Source organism: Oncorhynchus gorbuscha, linkage group LG11 (assembly GCF_021184085.1).
Source record: "Oncorhynchus gorbuscha isolate QuinsamMale2020 ecotype Even-year linkage group LG11, OgorEven_v1.0, whole genome shotgun sequence".
NCBI lineage: Eukaryota > Metazoa > Chordata > Actinopteri > Salmoniformes > Salmonidae > Oncorhynchus > Oncorhynchus gorbuscha.
The window spans coordinates 14,260,926-14,284,148 of record NC_060183.1 but is presented as its reverse complement, the minus strand read 5'-3'; the positions used below and the strand labels follow the sequence as shown (position 1 = coordinate 14,284,148).

General features: G+C 44.1%; 1 protein-coding gene across 1 annotated transcript in view; it reads right to left on the bottom strand.

Annotated features, from left to right (window-relative positions):
* LOC124048135 (glutamate dehydrogenase, mitochondrial) overlaps positions 1-13,728 on the bottom strand; it is a 32,713-nt gene extending 18,985 nt beyond the window's left edge. Inside the window, exons 1-3 of the mRNA XM_046368599.1 lie at positions 13,142-13,728; positions 3,885-3,965; positions 3,512-3,567 (exon numbers count right to left, since the gene is read on the bottom strand). Of these exons, the coding sequence (XP_046224555.1) occupies positions 3,512-3,567; positions 3,885-3,965; positions 13,142-13,529 (525 nt within the window). The 5' untranslated portion in view covers positions 13,530-13,728. The remainder of the gene's footprint in view (positions 1-3,511; positions 3,568-3,884; positions 3,966-13,141) is intronic.
* Between the last annotated feature and the right edge of the window lie 9,495 nt (positions 13,729-23,223).

Genomic DNA, 23,223 nt, shown 5'->3' with positions numbered 1-23,223 from the left:
CCTCTCTCCCTCTCTCTAGGATATGAATAAAGAGCTCTCTCTCTCTCTCTCTCTCTCTCTCTAGGATATGAATAAAGAGCCTCTCTCTCTCTCTCTCTAGGATATGAATAAAGAGCATCTCTCTAGGATATGAATAAAGAGCCTCTCTCTCTCTAGGATATGAATAAAGAGCTCTCTCTCTCTCTAGGATATGAATAAAGAGCTCTCTCTCTCTCTCTCTAGGATATGAATAAAGAGCCTCTCTCTCTCTCTCTAGGATATGAATAAAGAGCCTCTCTCTCTCTCTCTAGGATATGAATAAAGAGCCTCTCTCTCTCTCTCTCTAGGATATGAATAAAGAGCCTCTCTCTCTCTCTAGGATATGAATAAAGAGCCTCTCTCTCTCTCTAGGATATGAATAAAGAGCCTCTCTCTCTCTAGGATATGAATAAAGAGCCTCTCTCTCTCTAGGATATGAATAAAGAGCCTCTCTCTCTCTAGGATATGAATAAAGAGCCTCTCTCTCTCTAGGATATGAATAAAGAGCCTCTCTCTCTCTCTAGGATATGAATAAAGAGCCTCTCTCTCTCTCTAGGATATGAATAAAGAGTCTCTCTCTCTCGGATATGAATAAAGAGCCTCTCTCTCTCTCTCTCTCTCTCTAGGATATGAATAAAGAGCCTATCTCTCTCTCTCTCTAGGATATGAATAAAGAGCCTCTCTCTCTCTAGGATATGAATAAAGAGCCTCTCTCTCTCTCTAGGATATGAATAAAGAGCCTCTCTCTCTCTCTCTCTCTCTAGGATATGAATAAAGAGCCTCTCTCTCTCTAGGATATGAATAAAGAGCCTCTCTCTCTCTCTCTAGGATATGAATAAAGAGCCTCTCTCTCTCTCTAGGATATGAATAAAGAGCTCTCTCTCTCTCTCTAGGATATGAATAAAGAGCCTCTCTCTCTCTCTAGGATATGAATAAAGAGCCTCTCTCTCTCTAGGAAATGAATAAAGAGCCTCTCTCTCTCTAGGAAATGAATAAAGAGCCTCTCTCTCTCTAGGAAATGAATAAAGAGCCTCTCTCTCTCTAGGAAATGAATAAAGAGCCTCTCTCTCTCTAGGAAATGAATAAAGAGCCTCTCTCTCTCTCTAGGAAATGAATAAAGAGCATCTCTCTCTCTAGGATATGAATAAAGAGCATCTCTCTCTCTAGGATATGAATAAAGAGCATCTCTCTCTCTAGGATATGAATAAAGAGCCTCTCTCTCTCTAGGATATGAATAAAGAGCCTCTCTCTCTCTCTAGGATATGAATAAAGAGCCCCTCTCTCTCTCTAGGATATGAATAAAGAGCCTCTCTCTCTCTAGGAAATGAATAAAGAGCCTCTCTCTCTCTCTAGGATATGAATAAAGAGCCTCTCTCTCTCTCTAGGATATGAATAAAAAGCCTCTCTCTAGGATATGAATAAAGAGCCTCTCTCTAGGATATGACTAAAGAGCCTCTCTCTAGGATATGAATAAAGAGCCTCTCTCTATGATATGAATAAAGAGCCCCTCTCTCTCTCTCTAGGATATGAATAAATAGCCTCTCTCTCTCTCTCTAGGATATGAATAAAGAGCCTCTCTCTCTCTCTAGGATATGAATAAAGAGCCTCTCTCTCTCTCTAGGATATGAATAAAGAGCCTCTCTCTCTCTCTAGGATATGAATAAAGAGCCTCTCTCTCTCTCTAGGATATGAAAAAAGAGCCCCTCTCTCTCTCTAGGATATGAAAAAAAGAGCCTCTCTCTCTCTAGAATATGAAAAAAAGAGCCTCTCTCTCTAGAATATGAAAAAAAGAGCCTCTCTCTCTAGAATATGAAAAAAAGAGCCTCTCTCTCTAGAATATGAAAAAAAGAGCCTCTCTCTCTAGGATATGAAAAAAGAGCCTCTCTCTCTAGGATATGAAAAAAGAGCCTCTCTCTCTAGGATATGAAAAAAGAGCCTCTCTCTCTAGGATATGAATAAAGAGCCTCTCTCTCTAGGATATGAATAAAGAGCCTCTCTCGCTCTAGGATATGAATAAAGAGTCTCTCTCTCTCTAGGATATGAATAAAGAGCCTCTCTCTCTCTAGGATATGAATAAAGAGCCTCTCTCTCTCTCTAGGATATGAATAAAGAGCCTCTCTCTCTCTCTAGGATATGAATAAAGAGTCTCTCTCTCTCTAGGAAATGAATGAAGAGCCTCTCTCTCTAGGAAATGAATGAAGAGCCTCTCTCTCTCTCTCTCTCTCTAGGATATGAATAAAGAGCCTCTCTCGCTCTCTCTCTAGGATATGAATAAAGAGCCTCTCTCGCTCTCTAGGATATGAATAAAGAGCCTCTCTCGCTCTCTAGAATATGAATAAAGAGCCTCTCTCGCTCTCTAGAATATGAATAAAGAGCCTCTCTCGCTCTCTAGGATATGAATAAAGAGCCTCTCTCTCTCTCTAGGATATGAATAAAGAGCCTCTCTCTCTCTCTAGGATATGAATAAAGATCCTCTCTCTCTCTCTAGGATATGAATAAAGATCCTCTCTCTCTCTAGGATATGAATAAAGAGCCTCTCTCTCTCTCTCTAGGATATGAATAAAGAGCCTCTCTCTCTCTCTAGGATATGAATAAAGAGCCTCTCTCTCTCTAGGATATGAATAAAGAGCCTCTCTCTCTCTAGGATATGAATAAAGAGCCTCTCTCTCTCTCTCTAGGATATGAATAAAGAGCCTCTCTCTCTCTCTAGGATATGAATAAAGAGCCTCTCTCTCTCTAGGATATGAATAAAGAGCCTCTCTCTCTCTAGGATATGAATAAAGAGCCTCTCTCTCTAGGATATGTGTGTGTGTCTGTGTGTGTGTGTGTGTGTCTGTCCGTGTGTGTGTGTGTCCGTGTGTGTGTCCGTGTGTGTGTCCGTGTGTGTGTCTGTGTCTGTGTGTGGGTCTGTGTGTGGGTCTGTGTGGGTCTGTGGGTCTGTGGGTTTACTGGAATAGATCATTGATGTGACATGGAGTAAAACATGCTTCCTGTGCATTAGAGCGTTCCCACAACAATCATCTACCATGGTGTGTGTGTGTGTGTGTGTGTGTGTGTGTGTGTGTGTGTGTGTGTGTGTGTGTGTGTGTGTGTGTGTGTAAGAGAACAGCCTCCATCCAGTAAGAAAGCCACACTCTTCCTCCACACAACACACTTGTATCTGTGTGTGTGTATCTGTGTGTGCGTGTCTGTGTGTGTATCTCTGTGTGTGTATCTGTGTGTGTGCGTATCTGTGTGTGCGTATCTGTGTGTGCGTATCTGTGTGTGCGTATCTGTGTGTGCGTATCTCTGTGTGTGCGTATCTCTGTGTGTGCGTATCTCTGTGTGTGCGTATCTCTGTGTGTGCGTATCTCTGTGTGTGCGTATCTCTGTGTGTGCGTATCTCTGTGTGTGCGTATCTGTGTGTGTGCGTATCTGTGTGTGCGTATCTCTGTGTGTGTGTATCTGTGCGTGTGCGTATCTGCGTGTGTATATCTGTGTGTGACGGACTTACAGAGTAATTTTTGACGTTGATCTTGACACCAGCTTTAGCCCCCCCGAATGGTACATCTGGAGAGAGAGAAACCGGCTTAACAACTGGGGCTTAAACACACACACACACACCTCATTGCTTTAACAACAGCTCTCTGAAAATGCTAATAAAAATCTCTCAGATCAGTGTGTATGTTTACATGAAATCAGGAGCACTGAGGCATGAATGAGATGTGAGAGGAGAGAGGAGAGAGGAGAGGAGAGGAGAGGAGAGGAGAGGAGAGGAGAGGAGAGAGGAGGAGAGGGAGAGAGGAGAGGAGAGGAGAGGAGAGGAGAGGAGAGGAGAGGAGAGGAGAGGAGAGGAGAGGAGAGAGGAGAGGAGAGGAGAGACTTACCGACCACGGCACACTTGTATGTCATCAGAGAGGCCAGAGCCTTCACCTCATCAACAGACACCTCTTCACTGTAACGGATCCCTGCACACAGACAGACACAAAGGGAGTCAACACACGGAGCCCAACAATACCACACACACTATAAAGTTGACAGGAAGGCTGGCTTTGAGTCTACTGTGTCCAGCACAGATACACTACCTGGGGTTACACTGTGTCTCCTCTACACCAGCAGCACAGATACACTACCTGGGGTTACACTATGTCTCATCTACACCAGCAGCACAGATACACTACCTGGGGTTACACTATGTCTCCTCTACACCAGCAGCACAGATACACTACCTGGGGTTACACTATGTCTCCTCTACACCAGCAGCACAGATACACTATGTCTCCTCTACACCAGCAGCACAGATACACTACCTGGGGTTACACTATGTCTCCTCTACACCAGCAGCACAGATACACTATGTCTCCTCTACACCAGCAGCACAGATACACTATATCTCCTCTACACCAGCAGCACAGATACACTACCTGGGGTTACACTATGCCTCCTCTACACCAGCAGCACAGGTACACTACCTGGGGTTACACTGTGTCTCCTCTACACCAGCAGCACAGATACACTACCTGGGGTTACACTATGTCTCCTCTAAACCAGCAGCACAGATACACTACCTGGGGTTACACTATGTCTCCTCTACACCAGCAGCACAGATACACTACGTCTCCTCTACACCAGCAGCACAGATACACTACCTGGGGTTACACTATGTCTCCTCTAAACCAGCAGCACAGATACACTACCTGGGGTTACACTATGTCTCCTCTACACCAGCAGCACAGATACACTACCTGGGGTTACACTGTGTCTCCTCTACACCAGCAGCACAGGGAAACAGAGTGTGAGTGCTGACCTATATTGGACTGTGTCACTGTGACAGATGACTACAGAGAGCCAGTGGCACCGACCACAGACAGGAGACTGCAGCCCAGCGCACTATAGAGGACAGAGAGAGGGTGTGCATGTGTGAGTGACATCATCTCAAAGCGCCACAGCGTGTCCCGAGACCCAGTCCAGAACACAGCCCCTACACTAGCTAGCCCCCTGCTGTGTTAGCAGGAGGAGGTCACACATTAGCAACGCCTCCATAACATGACCTTTAGAGACCAGGCAGTCTACAAGTCACCCATATTAAGCTAGAGCTGCTGGAGGGCATGACCTTAACAACGTGGACCCTCCATTGAACTACACTATAGACACAGCACTGACTGAGACACAGATGTAGGACCTTCAGGTAGGGCCACTTCACTTTTGATACAGCAGCAACAAGGGAATGTGAATTATTATGTGGATTATAATTCACATGGACATTCACCTGCAACCGAGTGATCAAATTAAGATCCTACATCTGAAGGCTAATTCAATTCACTGAACAAGAATGTTCTTTATACCCGTAACCTTTCAACTATTAAGCCCTCCCCCTTTGATTCTCCTCCTCTCCCATCCCCTACTACCGCAGCAAAGACATGTTGAGAAACATTCCAATGGAATGAGTCTCTGGGTTGGCTAGGAAACACACACACACATACACATACACACATACACACAAGTGTAAGCTGTGTATATACATGAAAAATGTATGAAAACAGATACCCACGAATAAACATACTGTACACCCACACAGGCAAACCCGACCGCCCAAGAGCCCACAGAGCTGTCTATTGATGTGGAAGGGAGCCCGCAGTGGGTTGTTAGTCACAGTGGAAATAAAAGCCGCGGCTTCCTCTTCTGCTTGGAAAGGAGAAGGACATGTTGGACGTTTAGCAGACTAAACATTCTTTGAGAGTGAGTCACTTCCTGACACTCCCTAACACTGAGTCACGCCTGCACAAACACACTTCTGCAGTGGTCCAGCTAGAGAATGTGAGGTTCTGCAGTATTGTAGCAGAACCAGGGTTTCTATATAGAGCAGTGTGGGTCTGACTGACGGTCTGTCTGTCATATCAGCAACAGCCTTTGTACTTTGTCTACACAGACAGTATCAACCCATTACCTCTAGTCTCTACCCCACTAGTACACTGACTATAACAGCCTTTACCCCATCTAGCCTAACCATCAGTCGTCTGTGTCCCAAGTAACTGTGTTTTCCACTGAGCTAACTGTAGTAGCTGTAGTCAGAGAGGAGGGGAAGGGAATGGAAACCATGAGAAGTGTAGCTGTAGTCAGAGAGGAGGAATGGAATGGAAACCATGAGAAGTGTAGCTGTAGTCAGAGAGGAGGGGAATGGAAACCATGAGAAGTGTAGCTGTAGTCAGAGAGGAGGGGAATGGAAACCATGAGAAGTGTAGCTGTAGTCAGAGAGGAGGGGAATGGAAACCATGAGAAGTGTAGCTGTAGTCAGAGAGGAGGGGAATGGAAACCATGAGAAGTGTAGCTGTAGTCAGAGAGGAGGGGAATGGAAACCATGAGAAGTGTAGCTGTAGTCAGAGAGGAGGGGAATGGAAACCATGAGAAGTGTAGCTGTAGTCAGAGAGGAGGGGAATGGAAACCATGAGAAGTGTAGCTGTAGTCAGAGAGGAGGGGAATGGAAACCATGAGAAGTGTAGCTGTAGTCAGAGAGGAGGGGAATGGAAACCATGAGAAGTGTAGCTGTAGTCAGAGAGGAGGGGAATGGAAACCATGAGAACTGTAGCTGTAGTCAGAGAGGAGGGGAATGGAAACCATGAGAAGTGTAGCTGTAGTCAGAGAGGATGGGGAATGGAAACCATGAGAAGTGTAGCTGTAGTCAGAGAGGAGGGGAATGGAAACCATGAGAAGTGTAGCTGTAGTCAGATGAGAAGTGTAGCTGAGTCAGGAAGGGAATGGAAACCATGAGAAGTGTAGCTGTAGTCAGAGAGGAGGGGAAGGGAATGGAAACCATGAGAAGTGTAGCTGTAGTCAGAGAGGAGGGGAATGGAAACCATGAGAAGTGTAGCTGTAGTCAGAGAGGAGGGGAATGGAAACCATGAGAAGTGTAGCTGTAGTCAGAGAGGAGGGGAATGGAAACCATGAGAAGTGTAGCTGTAGTCAGAGAGGAGGGGAATGGAAACCATGAGAAGTGTAGCTGTAGTCAGAGAGGAGGGGAATGGAAACCATGAGAAGTGTAGCTGTAGTCAGAGAGGAGGGGAATGGAAACCATGAGAAGTGTAGCTGTAGTCAGAGAGGAGGGGAATGGAAACCATGAGAAGTGTAGCTGTAGTCAGAGAGGAGGGGAAGGGAATGGAAACCATGAGAAGTGTAGCTGTAGTCAGAGGGGAAGGGAATGGAAACCATGAGAAGTGTAGCTGTAGTCAGAGAGGAGGGGAATGGAAACCATGAGAAGTGTAGCTGTAGTCAGAGAGGAGGGGAAGGGAATGGAAACCATGAGAAGTGTAGCTGTAGTCAGAGAGGAGGGGAAGGGAATGGAAACCATGAGAAGTGTAGCTGTAGTCAGAGAGGAGGGGGGAATGGAAACCATGAGAAGTGTAGCTGTAGTCAGAGAGGAGGGGAAGGGAATGGAAACCATGAGAAGTGTAGCTGTAGTCAGAGAGGAGGGGAATGGAAAGTGTGTGACTAAGCTGCAGAAAGTGAAGAGGGATTTGATCACTTCTCTAAAAAGCGTTTGAGGGAAGCATCTGCTCTGGTGGCGTGTGACGACCTCTGACCTCCCCATGATGATGCGTTTGCCATAATTAAACATCTATAGGCCACACCAATCAGAAAGTCTATTCAAATGTTATGTGTCACATGCGCCGAATACAACAGGTTCCAGTGAAATGCTTACTTACAGGCCCTTAACCAACAATGCAGTTAAGAAAATACCAACAAAAAAAGAGATAAGAACATAAAATAATTAAAGAGCAGCAGTAAAATAACAATAGCGGGGCGATGTACATTAACATACAACCAATGTCCCCTCCAGTGTTCAAATATACTCTCCGTCAGTCTGTCAAAACATGCACCTGATTCAGCTTGCCTGGCACAATGGGTAGGAGGTGAGACTTTGCACTTTAAGACCAGTTGGTTAAACAAGAGAAAACTCACTGGATGAGCCAAATAAAGTTACACTTAGTGAACACTCCTCCCTCCTCCGGTCAAAATGCTGACGAATAGGAACGCTTAGTGAACACTCCTCCTTCCTCGTGTCAAAATGCTGACGAATAGGAACGCTTAGTGAACACTCCTCCCGCCTCCTGTCAAAATGCTGACGAATAGGAACGCTTGGGTACATTACCACCCCTTCCCCTACTCCACTCGTCAAACAACTGTTCCCTCCTCTCTCACTCCCCCCCTCACTGGAAATATGTCACATCCTGATCCTCACCCCACAAATCACCCACAATGCAGAGCTGAACAAGTCTTGAACTTTGACTTGAAGCTTGAACCACATAGCTCCCCTCCTAAAACAGACACACCCTGCGGCCCCACCCTCTAAACCCTCCTCCAGACACACAGACAGACAATTAACTCAGGAACCACACCTGTGTGGAATCCCCTGCTTTCAATATACTTTGTATCCCTCATTTACTCCAGTGTTTCTTTAAATTTGGCAGTTACATTACATTACATTTACATTTAAGTCATTTAGCAGACGCTCTTATCCAGAGCGACTTACAAATTGGTGCATTCACCTTATGACATCCAGTGGAACAGTCACTTTACAATAGTGCATCTAAATCTTAAAGGGGGGGGATTACTTATCCTATCCTAGGTATTCCTTAAAGAGGTGCATGCCCCGCCCACCTGAGGATCTATTTCCTGTATTCGACGGGTGTAAATCCACTTGTCACTTAAATATCGCTGGCTTGATTGCTTTCCTTTAAGTGCTGCGACCCTTTCATACTCTTGCTTGTGCCTGTTGTTTTTCCCCCATTAACGTTACGGCCGCGGAAATGTTTGTAATGGTCTGTCAAACACACCCCGGTAATGGCTGAAACGAGCTCAATGGAATACATTGTCTTTCCGTTGCAGCTATAAGAACGTTAAAGCTTCGTCGGGGATTTAAATGCATCGTCTCGACACATCACAAGAAAGATCACTTTATTTATCTGTTACATTCCTTTTTGGTGGAATTTTAAAAAGTTCTACACAAACTTGAAATGAAAGTAACTTCCAAAAAGGAACAGTCAGATTATAGAAATAATGTCTGATCTCTTTAAACAATGTAAAGCCTGTTGATTTTTTTTTTTTATCTGAGGGTATCCTGATATTGACACACTTGTTGAACCATGCAACAGTAATTAATAAGGCTGGTGCAGGTGGGCCTAGACAGAACCGGTCTCTGGTGGGTCACAGCCCTGTTGCAACATTTATGTTAATTTATTAATAGATAAAAATACACCAAGTGTATTTATGCAAATTCAGCAGGTATGAGTGCATTCTAAGATTTGTTTTTGTTCTACAAAATTTGACAATAAATGTAATACCTGAATTCCAATCATTATTTGTTCGTGCCAGTAAAATGTTTTATGTGACATAATTCAGTCAATATCTGAAGGGTTTTAAAGAGCTGACCGGGGGCTATGCTACTAGCATAGCGGAGTTGTACTGTCACCCTGAAGGTATTCAGGGTCAGCAGACATCGTAAAACTGTCATTCAGATGGTCTCAGTGACATGACCATCACATAGCAGGTTGCCACATAGAGCTTCGTAGTTATGGTTATGATGTATGGGCTGTCATGGATCCATCCATATTCACCATGTGCCACCCCCATTTCCATGCCGAGTGCCAGCTTGCTGGTTGTGTGGGAGGAGTGGCTGACGTCATTCACTTACGGCAGTGAGCCGGGCGAAAGGCAGTGCTGAGCAGAATTGGCTGTATGGTTTAATTCTCGCAACTAAAAGCTATAAAAATGCAGTGGCTATAGCCCTACATTCATTAAAAACATAGCTACATACCAGTTCATTGAAAATGTGTCCCATCCATCTTCTTGTGCAGCTGGCAGGCTGCACTGACTCTGTCTGATCTGAGTCTAGGCTAATCTAGGCTAATCTAGGCTAATTATTTGCTGGAAACAGTGCCGTTCACCCTCCCATCACCAGAGCAACTCATCAACACCAAAAATAACATTCCGATGTAGGCCTACCTCCGAAGTAAGCCTACCTCCGAAGTAAGCCTACCTCCGAAGTAAGCCTACCTCCGAAGTAAGCCTACCTCCGAAGTAAGCCTACCTCCGAAGTAAGCCTACCTCCGAAGTAAGCCTACCTCCGAAGTAAGCCTACCTCCGAAGTAAGCCTACCTCCGAAGTAAGCCTACCTCCGAAGTAAGCCTACCTCCGAAGTAAGCCTACCTCCGAAGTAAGCCTACCTCCGAAGTAAGCCTACCTCAGAAGTAAGCCTACCTCAGAAGTAAGCCTACCTCAGAAGTAAGCCTACCTCAGAAGTAAGCCTACCTCAGAAGTAAGCTATGTTATTAGACTAGTAGCTATCTGTCCTTCAGTTCAGACGTAGCCCTTTCATGTAGTTAATTACCAAAAGTAACCTCTTTGGCCTCATGGGTCGAATGTTATTTATATTTTATTAAACCATTCAAACATTTTTCTTTTAAACTGATGAAAATGTTTCTATGTCAAACGGTTTTGTTATATTTCCGTCTTCTGTGATTAAGTGTAATATTGGGATACAAACTCCAAATGTAATACATTTCAACTCTATATCTGACATGGGGGCGGCAGGATAGCCTAGTGGTTAGAGTGTTGGACTAGTAAGCGAAAGGTTGCAAGTTCAAATCCCCGAGCTGACAAGGTACAAATCTCTTGTTCTGCCCCAGTTAACCCACTGTTCCTAGGCCGTCATTGAAAATAAGAATTTATTCTTAACTGACTTGTCTAGTAAAATAAATGGTACAGGTGTCCTCTTTTTTCTAAGCCCATAACTATGTGTGTGAGTTGTAATTTTGTATCAAAGTAGATTTGTTTAGGACGACCAAGAAACACTCTGTGTGACCCCGATTTAACCCACTGTACTCATGGGAAGTGTGTGTGTGTGTGCGTGCGTGCGTGCGTGCGTGCGTGTGGCACAGGATTGGCCATATGATTAGTCACTCTAGGCCTACTAAATATAACTTAAGCGTGATATATACAGTACCAGTCAAAAGCTTGGACTCACCTACTCATTCAAGGGTTTTTCTTTATTTTTACTATTTTCTACATTATAGAATAATAGTGAAGACATCAAAACTATGAAATAATACATATGGAATCATGTAGTAACCATAAAAGTGTTAAACACATCAAAATATATTTAATATTTGAGATTCTTCAAAGTAGCCACCCTTTCCCTTGATGACAACTTTTCACAATCTTGGCATTCTCTCAACCAGCTTCATGAGGTAGTCACCTGGAATGCATTGAAATTAACAGGTGTGCCTTATCAAAAGTTAATTTGTGGAATTTCTTTCCTTCTCAATGCATTTGAGCCAATCAGTTGTGTTGTGACAAGGAAGGGGTGATATACAGAAGATATTTGGTAAAGACCAAGTCCATATTATGGCAAGAACAGCTGAATTAAGCAAAGGGAAACGACAGTCCATCATTACTTTAAGACATGAAGGTCAGTCAATACGGAAAACATCAAGAACTTTGAAAGTTTCTTCAAGTGCAGTCTCAAAAACCATCAAGCTCTATGATGAAACTGTCTCTCATGAGGACCGCCACAGGAAAGGAAGACCCAGAGTTACCTCTGATGAGGAGGTTAAGTTCATTAGAGTTACCTGCACCTCAGATTGCAGCCCAAATAAAAGCTTCACGGAGGTCAAGTAACAGACACATCTCAACAGACACATCTCAACATCAACTGTTCAGAGACTGCGTGAACCAGGCCTTCATTGCTGCAAAGAAATAACTACTAAAGGACACCAATAAGAAGAAGAGACCTGCTTGGCCAAAAAAGAATAGCAATGGACATTTTTTATTTATTTTATTTTTTTATTTTACCTTTATTTAACCAGGCAAGTCAGTTAAGAACATATTCTTATTTTCAATGACAGCCTGGGAACAGTGGGTTAACTGCCTGTTCAGGGGACAGAACGACAGATTTGTACCTTGTCAGCTCAGGGGTTTGAACTCACAACCTTCCGGTTACTAGTCCAAAGCTCTAACCACTAGACCGGTGGAAATCGGTCCTTTGGTATGATGAGTCTTTGTAAGATACAAAGTAGGTGAACGGATGATCTCTGCATGTGTGGTTCCCACCGTGAAGCATGGAGGAGGAGGTGTGTGATGGTGTGGGGGCATATTGCTGGTGACACTGTCAGTGATTTATTTAGAATTTAAGGCAAACCTAAACCAGCATGGCTACCACAGCATTCTGCAGCAATACGCCATCCCATCTGGTTTGCGCTTAGTGGGACTATCATTTGTTTTCAACAGGACAATAACCCAACACACCTCCAGGCTTTGTAAGGGCTATTTCACCAAGAAGGAGAGTGACAGAGAGTGAAGCCTGCTGTACAGACAAATTAGCATATTAAGTATCTAATTTGCATAAAGCAATATAAACGTTTTATACACATTAAACTGTTATAGACTCTGTCCTACTTTACATTATTGGTCTTAAAGTACTGAAATTATGTATGCCTAATTTTCATATTAAATGGTTCATTTGCATAATACAGCATTTTAATGTAATGTTTTTATTTTATTTGAGTCATCTCTGTGAACCTTGAAAATGTCAAAACAATATGACCATCCTATCTTGAGATATTCTGAGTTATTGGACCAAAGTAAGTAAGCATTTCACTGTAAGGTTTACACCTGTTGTATTCGGCGCACGTGGCAAGTCAAATCTGGTGTCGAATGTAGGAATCCGGACAGGTGATTTAGTGCCTTATTGACAACAGATTATAGTAACACTGACCTACCTGTTCGCGACCTTTTCTGAACTCTTGAAAATGAGATATCTCAGCAATGGTCAATCTTATCCTCATGAAATAAAGCGTTCTGTGCTCCTGACAAGGCGCTCTATGATTTGGAAAGCAACGTATAACACCGGAACGAACCACAGTTTCATGTTGTCCTCTAACACCCTACTGATGATGCAGCTAGGAGATGCAGCTAGCTATCTATACAGTAACTAGCTAACGGTAGCTAAACAGAGTCAGTGCAGCGGTTCTCTCACTGCGGAGTAACGGGATCGACAAATGAGCTACCTAGCTAGATAGTTAATTTCGCAACCACACAACCACCCGAAGGACAGTTAAGAAGCAGGAAGCGGCGCGTGGCAGTATCTTACCCCCCTTGCAGGGCGTCCTGTGCTGGCTGTGCTGTGCGCGGTAGCCCTCCACTACCTCCCACTCTCCGTTGTCCCTCTTGATGGGGAAAGAGACACTGAGGACGTGGTTGCAGGGCTTGATGATGCGGAGAATCCCCTTCACTCGTTTCATCTTCTGCTCGGGTGTCTCCCTGCTCTTCAGGTCCTCAACAAGCTTGTCCTGAACGATGGCGGCTCCGCGGTCGAAGAAACCCTCCACCATACGAAAGAAGTTGGGGTCGTCGGGCTGTTCACTATACTGTCGGACCCGCATCAGAGCGGCCGATGCTGGGAGAGCAGATTCCACGCAGCCCGAGGCCAGGGCACTGCCCGCCCCGCGGGATAACAGCTCCCCGAAGTACCGGTACATGATCGATCTAACCGTTTAACGGGGGAGGAGTAAAACAACAGCGACGGGGGTATCTATCTATTAACCGGTCAGAGGGAGGGATGACTAAACGGCACAGCAGCACACCTTCACTGTGTCCCCTCTTCCGACTGAATGGCCGCTGGAAGTGCGCGCTCGTTCACTTTAAGTCTGCGCTGACCACCAAGGCTTGGACGCCTCCGGGACCGGGATGCACGCGGAAGAGGAGGGTACAGTTCTATGAAGGAGGTTCATTTCGGGCCGCGCGTCCGCAAGAGACAGAAAACAAAGCGCGATCCCGTGTGTGTCCCTCTTTGAAAGCAGTTGTAGGTGGCCTATGTCAAATGTTTATTGCGCAAGTACGATATATAGCTTACATATTCACAGATAAATCCAGCTTCTGATTCTTCTATTGAGACAATTGTGGAGTTATTCTGATGGGATCCTGAGCATTTAATTTGGTGCTATTCTAGGTCCCTATGTCTGCACACAAACATGTCCAGTGTAAACAAATATACATAGTTAACACTGCAAATCATTTTTCAAGTGCTCAAAGGGTTTTTTGGGTCAGTATGGTTCCACATAGAACCACGACCCTTACCAAAGAACCCTTGAGGAACCCACATTTCTTTATGCATAGGCTTCTCAAACATTTAGCACTGTTATGGTGTCTTTATGGTTCCACACAGACAACACTTTCAATGTTGATTTAACATCCGCAGAGTTTCCTGTGTACTATGACAGTCTGACTGAAAATAATGGAAATCAAAAATTGTATTTTTTTTGTAAGAGGTAGTTGTTTTAATGAGAAAGTAAGACCAAAGAATGTAGGCCTACACACAAAAGAATGTGGGTTCCTTAATGGTTCTTTGGTAAGGGTGATGGTTCTATGTGGAACCATACTTCCCCAAAGAACCCTTTGAGTCCTTCAATGGTTCTTTTGAATTGAATTTGAATTGAATTGAATTTGTCAATAAACATAGTAAGAAAACCGATGGAATTTGTATATAATATGGCTGTTAAACCAGAATTGAAAACCCTGTATGGTTCTACAAAGAACCTATGAGATTGAGAATGGTTATTTATAGAACCATTCTCCGTAAAGGTTATATAAAGAACCATGAAAAAGTGTTCCATATAGCACCAAAAAGGGTTTTAAAAAAGGGTTCTTTCCTATTTGACACGCTGTGGATACAAGTCCAACAACCCTTATTTGGTACTATATAGAACCGTTAGATTTGAGTGTGTATGACTGTGAAACATACAGAAGGTTGTAATGGTTATTCCATCAAAGTTAGCCCTATATAATGAAAGACAAGATCCTATCGTCAATGCACCTGTCTGTTACAGATGGCTCTCTCGTTCGCTGTCAAATCACGTAGTGAGAACATCTGTTATAACAGATCCGATGTATAACTGATGGTTGCCCAGCACTCTTAAGAAAGGCATAACAGACAAGGTACATGGAAGGGAAGATCCCTGCCTTGCATCAAAAAGACAAATTGCACATCATTCAGTATAAGCTGATGTCTTCATCAGTCGCTGGTGTATAAAGTAGAAGCGTGACAGGAAGTGTCTGCTCAGAGAGACAGATGTGCACCCAGCTGAGACTGGCTGAGGTAGAGAATGAGCTGAGCCAGTGGTTCTGACATGCAGAGACAGATGTGTCCCCAGCGGAGACTGGCTGAGGTAGAGAATGAGCTGAGCCAGTGGTTCTGACATGCAGAGACAGATGTGTCCCCAGCGGAGACTGGCTGAGGTAGAGAATGAGCTGAGCCAGTGGTTCTGACATGCAGAGACAGATGTGTCCCCAGCGGAGACTGGCTGAGGTAATGAATGAGCTGAGCCAGTGGTTCTGACATGCAGATATGGATCTGCACTTTGTCTCTCTCTCCTCTTTCCCTTCCCACTTTGATCAGCTCAGGTAGAGGGAGAGAGAGATCAAAGAGTGTGTATATCCTTTTATTGTAGTTATTGTTGAATGATTATATTATTTATGGCTGTCCTCAATTGCTGTGTTTTTTTCAGTAGGACTAATTTACTGCCTGGTCTGAGCCAATCATAAACCAGAGATAAGACAGCGTCCAATCAGGATGTGGCCCTCTGACCAACCTGTTTTTCCTTTGCTGGGTCCAGGGTGCACTCTCTTCTGTACCACCACGAGTAGAAGAGATCTACCAGAGTGACAAGACAGTATGAAGGGTAGTTGTCTAACACCTAGCGCTCCCCTCCTCCCGTCCCTGGCAGAGGTCCATTTTGAGACGTGTCCCCTATCTTGTCCACTGATGACCTGCTTTAACAAGACACACACACCGGCAGAAGCTTCTATCTGGTGCTCTGTCCCTGGCAGCTCAACTCTCACTGCTCTGCCCCTGGCAGCTCAACTCTCACTGCTCTGTCCCTGGCAGCTCAACTCTCACTGCTCTGTCCCTGGCAGCTCAACTCTCACTGCTCTCTCCCTGGCAGCTCAACTCTCACTGCTCTCTCTCTGACAGCTCAACTCTCACTGTTCTCTCTCTGGCAGCTCAACTGTCACTGCTCTCTCTCTGGCAGATCAACTCTCACTGCTCTCTCTCTGGCAGCTCAACTCTCACTGCTCTCTCTCTGACAGCTCAACTCTCACTGCCCTCTATCTGGCAGCTCAACTCTCACTGCTCTCTCTCTGGCAGCTCAACTCTCACTGCTCTCTCTCTGGCAGCTCAACTCTCACTGCTCTCACCGTTCCTCACCACTGACCACTCCTGTTCTCTCTTTAAGACAGAGCCTTGTGTCTACACAGTTCCTGACATTCCTGAATAAGCCCTGAAACTGACGAGTCCAGTCCTGCCCATGTTGTTTGAAATTATTTTGTGATTTGATTTGATTATATTGTGTAGGGAAGCTACCATTGAGTGGAAAGTCAATAACTATACTAGAGAGTAGGCCCTTTACTGCAGTCGAATGACCAAACTGCCCTCTAGTGGCCTCACGGGTGGAATGTTATTTATATATTTCATAATTTCATAATTATGACACTTTTTTTTGCCAAAAATCCGGTGTTTCTATGTCAAACGGTTTTGTTAGACTTTAGTCTTCTGTGATGTATATGAAGTGTAATATTTGGATGCAAACTCCAAAATGTAATACATGCCAACTGTATATCTGACATGGTCCAGGTGTCTTCTTTCTTTAAACCCATACCCATGTGTGTGAGGTGTATACTTTTGTTTCAAAGTAGATTTGCTTAAGACTACCAAGAAACACTCTGTGTGAACTATGAAAAGTAGCTTTGAAAAGACAGAAAAACGTAGAGACGCTCCATGTTAAATAGTCCACAAAACTAGATGGACAGTCAGGGAGTAGATTGATCAGATCAAGTTCATACTGGAGTTCAGTTCATTACCTGTGGATAGCATACACACAACTACACACAACTACACACAACTACACACAACCCCACCCGTGGAAATATGAACACCTAGACAGGCTTTTAGGAATTCTGACAATACACACGCATGTGTGCGCACTCATGTATGTATGCGTGTGTGTGTGTGTGTGTGTGTGCGCGTGTGTGCGCGCGTGCGTGTGTGCGTGCGTGTGTGTGTGTGTGTGTATGTGTGTGTGTGTGCGTGCGTGTGTGTGTAGTACATTTGACAAATTCCTAAAAACCTGTCCGAGTGTCGCATATTTCCACTGGGTGTGTAGCTAGCTGTATGTAGTCGTGTGAGGTTGTACGTTGCTCTGTGTAGGAGATCTACAGATATTCAACCAAATTGTGTTGAGTCTGTCTGAATAGAGACCCTGACCCCAGCCTGCACCTATTGGACTCTGAACACCAGATAACATCTGATCATCTGGGTCCTGGTACTGACATTCACGCTTACACAAACACAGCGGGAACATCACATTATTATTTGATTTAAGGTGAGGCCATCGGGGATCACACACACACACACACACACACACACACACACACACACACACACACACACACACACACACACACACACACACACACACACACACACACACACACACACACACACACACACACACACACACACGTCTCAATCAAAGGTTACTCAACACATGAGCGTGGTTCACCTCAACACAGAGACAACACAGGTTCAAACCCAGTCAGTCACACATCACTTCACTATGATGCATCCGTCCTAGAGCTGTGTGTCTCCTGACTACAATCCCTGTCCCATTATAACAGGTGTTCTATTAATACTAATAATGGTTAGCGAGGGATGGACCCTGACCCTTCTCTCTCTCTCTCAACTCTCTCTCAACTCTCTCTCTTAACTCTCTCAACTCTCTCTCTCTCTTAACTCTCACTCTCTCTTTACTCTCTCTCTTAATTAACTCTCTCTCTTTACTCTCTCTCTCAACTCGCTCTCTTAACTCTCTCTCTTTATTCTCTCTCTTAATTAACTCTCTCTCTTTACTCTCTCTCTCAACTCGCTCTCTTAACTCTCTCTCTTTATTCTCTCTCTTAATTAACTCTCTCTCTTTATTCTCTCTCTTAACTCTCTCTCACTCTTAACTCTCTCTTAACTCTCACTCTCTCTTTACTCTCTCTCTTAATTAACTCTCTCTCTTTACTCTCTCTCTCAACTCTCTCTCTTAACTCTCTCTCTTTATTCTCTCTCTTAATTAACTCTCTCTCTTTACTCTCTCTCTCAACTCGCTCTCTTAACTCTCTCTCTTTATTCTCTCTCTCTCTCTCTCTCTCTCTCTCGCTCTCTTAACTCTCTCTTAACTCTCTCTCTCTCTCTCGCTCTCTTAACTCTCTCTTAACTCTCTCTCACTCTTAACTCTCTCTTAACTCTCACTCTCTTTACTCTCTCTCTTAATTAACTCTCTCTCTTTACTCTCCCGGGAAGAGATCAATACTACAATCATGACGGACGGTGAAGGAAAACGACCTGAATGAACTCCACTTAAACCGTGTTCTCTCTCTTAATTAACTCTCTCTCTTTACTCTCTCTCTCAACTCGCTCTCTTAACTCTCTCTCTTTATTCTCTCTCTTAACGCTCTCTCTCTCTCTCTCGCTCTCTTAACTCTCTCTCACTCTTAACTCTCTCACTCTTAACTCTCTCTCACTCTTAACTCTCTCTCACTCTTAACTCTCTCTTAACTCTCTCTCACTCTTAACTCTCTCACTCTTAACTCTCTCTCGCTTTACTCTCTCTCTTAACTGTCTCTTAACTCGCTCTCTTAACTCTCTCTCTTTATTCTCTCTCTTAATTCTCTCTCTCTCTCTCTCGCTCTCTTGACTCTCTCTTAACTCGCTCTCTTAACTCTCTCTCTTTATTCTCTCTCTTAATTCTCTCTCTCGCTCTCTTAACTCTCTCTTAACTCTCTCAACTCTCTCTTACTCTTAACTCTCTCACTCTTTACTCTCTCTCTTAACTCTCTCTTAACTCTCTCGCTTTACTCTCTCTCTCTTAACTCACTCTCTTAACTCTCTCTCTCTTTACTCTCTCTTAACTCACTCTCTTAACTCTCTCTTTACTCTCTCTCTTAAGTCTCTCTTTACTCTCTCTCTTAACTCTCTCTTAACTCACTCTCTTAACTCTCTCGCTTTACTCTCTCTCTCTTAACTCACTCTCTTAACTCTCTCTACTCTCTCTCTTAAGTCTCTCTTAACTCGCTCTCTTAACTCTCTCTCTCTTTACTCTCTCTCTTAACTCTCTCTTAACTCGCTCTCTCAACTCTCTCTGTCTTTACTCTCTCTCTCTTAACTCTCTCTCATAACTCTCTCTCTCTTAACTCGCTCTCTTAACTCTCTCTCTCTTAACTCTCTCTCTTAACTCTCTCTCTTTATTCTCGCTCTCTTAACTCTCTCTCTCTTAACTCTCTCTCTTTTTCTCTCTCTTAACTCTCTCTCTCAACTCTCTCTTATAACTCTCTCTCTCTCTCTTAACTCTTTCTCTATACCCTTTCCTCTCTCTCCTTTTCTTTCTACCCCTTTTCTCTTTCTCTCTCCACATTACATTTTTCGCACTCACCCCCTCCCTCTCTCCTCCTCCCCCTTCTCCTCCCTCTTGTTGTCCGCTCTACGCTGCCAGTCAGTGATTTATCATGGTCATGTGTCAAAGGGTGAATGCTGGCCCGTCATTGGCTGACGACCGGACAACACCCACCGACCACTGGCTGAGGAGGGGGGAGGGGGATGAGGAGGTTGTAAACAGGGGTCTGTTCAGGAGGGCGACAACGTTACCAAATGTTCAGATATAAATACACTGTAGAGCAAACATGTAATTCATGTCACGTAGAATATGATAAAGAAAGCGTTTGTTCTTTTTACGTTTCCAAAGAAAAGAGCTGAGCTTGGAACTGAGAAGAGTCAGAGGAGTGAGATGGAAACTGTTCCAGTCCAAACTCAATTACCAGGAGAATTCTCCCTCTCTCTCTCTCCCTCCTCTCTTTTTCTATCTTGCTCCACTCTCTCATGAGAATGTCTCAATATAGACCTATGTAAAGTCAAAGTGTCCCTCTCCATCTCCCTCTTGTCTCTTCACAGTGAGCGAATTGAAGAGAGAAGAGGGAGGGAACAGAAGCGTTAACTATACAATTATCTTAATCTTTGATTAAATCTCTTACTTTAGTTAAGTCACTCATTTGTCAAAAAGGGCTGTTCACGTCACACAGGGTAACCCCTCACTGACTGACTGTTACACGGTGACACTTCCTGGTTTGGACCCTGCTTATAGTCAAGGTGACCCGGTGGAGTGTGAGAGACCTGGGGCCTGGTGGAGCTCCAGGAGCCTGGCTCTTGCCTGACCAGCATAGCCCAGCCACAGCTGCCTTCCCAGGGTTGAGAGAAATGTGATATGCAGAAGGTTAATGTGCATGTTGACAGAGAGGGGGTGGGGGGGGGGTGTTAGGTTGCCCCCAGCAGATCATTCAGACTACTATGCTGCCTCCATCTGGCCACCATAGTGTATTACACTGCCCTGTAAAAACACAATAGTAACATCTGATAAGAGGAGCATTGACACCTATTAGCCACTAGATGGCTCCAGCAACCCTCCAGCACCTGCTGATGCTCTCAGCGCAGTTTACATTTAGATTTCAGTCATTAAGCAGACACTCTTATCCAGAGCGATTTACAGGAGAAATTACAGTTGAGTGCCTTGCTCAAGGGCACATTCGACACATTTTTAATCTAGGGGATTCAAACCAGCAACCTTTCAGTTACCCGCTGGGATACCTGTCGCCCCGACCCAACAGTCTACAGTGTCTTCCTCTAATCAAATCATATCAAAGCTAACTTTATTTTTCACAGGTGTAAATCTTACTGTGAAATGCTTACTTACAATCCCTTAACCAACAGTGCAGTTCAAGAAGAGTTAAGAAAATATTTACCAAATAAACTAAATAATAAAAAGTAACACAATAAAATAAGAATAGTGAGGCTATATACAGGGGGTACCGGTACCGAGACAGTGTGCGGGGGTGCAGGTTAGAGGTCCATCCCCTCTTCTCCTCATATAACCCATATATCCCATTCATCTGATCTGACAACACATCAGAACTGAGGAAAGTAGCATGACTACAATGTTTCATTTGTCTAGTCCAGTTTTTACACATCAGTGCAGGTTGAGGGAAGTAGATGGAGAAAATAAAATACAGTAGATTATTGAGACTAGGGCTGTCTACCGTAGATTATTGATACCAGGGCTGTCTACAGTAGATTATTGAGACTAGGGCTGCCTACCGTAGATTATTGAGACTAGTGCTGTCTACTGTAGATTATTGATACCAGGGCTGTCTACAGTAGATTATTGAGACTAGGGCTGTCTACAGTAGATTATTGATACCAGGGCTGTCTACAGTAGATTATTGAGACTAGGGCTGTCTACAGTAGATTATTGAGACTAGGGCTGTCTACAGTAGATTATTGATACCAGGGCTGTCTACAGTAGATTATTGAGACCATGGGTGTCTATCGTAGATTATTGATACCAGGGCTGTCTACAGTAGATTATTGATACCAGGGCTGTCTACAGTAGATTATTGAGACCATGGGTGTCTATCGTAGATTATTGATTCCAGGGCTGTCTACAGTAGATTATTGATACCATGGGTGTCTACAGTAGATTATTGATACCAGGGCTGTCTACAGTAGATTATTGAGACTAGGGCTGTCTACAGTAGATTATTGATACCAGGGCTGTCTACAGTAGATTATTGAGACCATGGGTGTCTACAGTAGATTATTGATACCAGGGCTGTCTACCGTAGATTATTGATACCGTGGGTGTCTACAGTAGATTATTGATACCATGGGTGTCTACAGTAGATTATTGATACCAGGGCTGTCTACTGTAGATTATTGATACCAGGGCTGTCTACAGTAGATTATTGATACCAGGGCTGTCTACAGTAGATTATTGAGACTAGGACTGTCTACAGTAGATTATTGATACCAGGGCTGTCTACAGTAGATTATTGATACCATGGGTGTCTAGAGTAGATTATTGATACCAGGGCTGTCTACAGTAGATTATTGAGACTAGGGCTGTCTACAGTAGATTATTGAGACTAGGGCTGTCTACAGTAGATTATTGATACCAGGGCTGTCTACAGTAGATTATTGAGACCAGGGGTGTCTATATAGATTGAGACTAGGGGTGTCTACAGTAGATTTTTGAGACCAGGGTTGTCTAAGGTAGATTATTGAGACCAGAGGTGTCTTTGTAGAGGGAAAATACAATAGATTATTGAGACTAGGGGTGTCTATAGTAGATTATTGAGACTAGGGGTGTCTATGGTAGATTATTGAGACTCGGTGTGTCTATAGTAGATTGAGACGAGGGGTGTCTCTGTAGAGAGACGCCACAATAGATAATTGAGACAAGGGGTCGCTACAGTAGATTATTGAGACTTGGGGTGTCTATGGTAGATTATTGAGACTTGGTGTGTCTATAGTAGATTGAGACTAGGGGTGTCTCTGTAGAGGGATGGGTCTGAAATATAGGAGGTAGAGGGAGTGTTTAATGCATCAGTGTGTGTGTGTGTGTGTGTGTGTGTGTGTGTGTGTGTGTGTGTGTGTGTGTGTGTGTGTGTGTGTGTGTGTGTGTGTGTGTGTGTGTGTGTGTGTGTGTGTGTGTGTGTGTGTGTGTGTGTGTGTGTGTGTGTGTGTGTGTGTGTGTGTGTGTGTGTGTGTGTGGGTGTAGGACGGTTGAGAGGTGAAGAGTTGAAAAGGTTCCCACGAGAACGCCCCAGTTGAATGTCTCTTTGCAGGAAGTTGTGGTTTCGTTTCGTGTCTGTCTGTCTGTTTGTTCACATCTCAGATGGACCTTCACTTGGCCTCAGGTGTGTGTGTGTGTGTGTGTGTGTGTGTGTGTGTGTGTGTGTGTGTGTGTGTGTGTGTGTGTGTGTGTGTGTGTGTGTGTGTGTGTGTGTGTGTGTGTGTGTGTGTGTGTGTGTGTGTGTGTGTGTGTGTGTGTGTGTGTCATGTGACTCAGACGACAACCTCACAGGATGTATAGCCTAGTTGTATGCTTCGTTCACATGATATCCGAGTTATCAGAAGTTCCGACTGGGAAGTTTCTTTTGAACGACCCTCTAAATCGAAAACGTTGTTTCCAGAGTTGCAAAGTTTCACCACTGACCTTTGACCTTTTCAACCAAAAGATGATGACAAATACGTTTTTGACAACTATAATATGGATAATGTAGCTTATCAATATGTTTAATGTA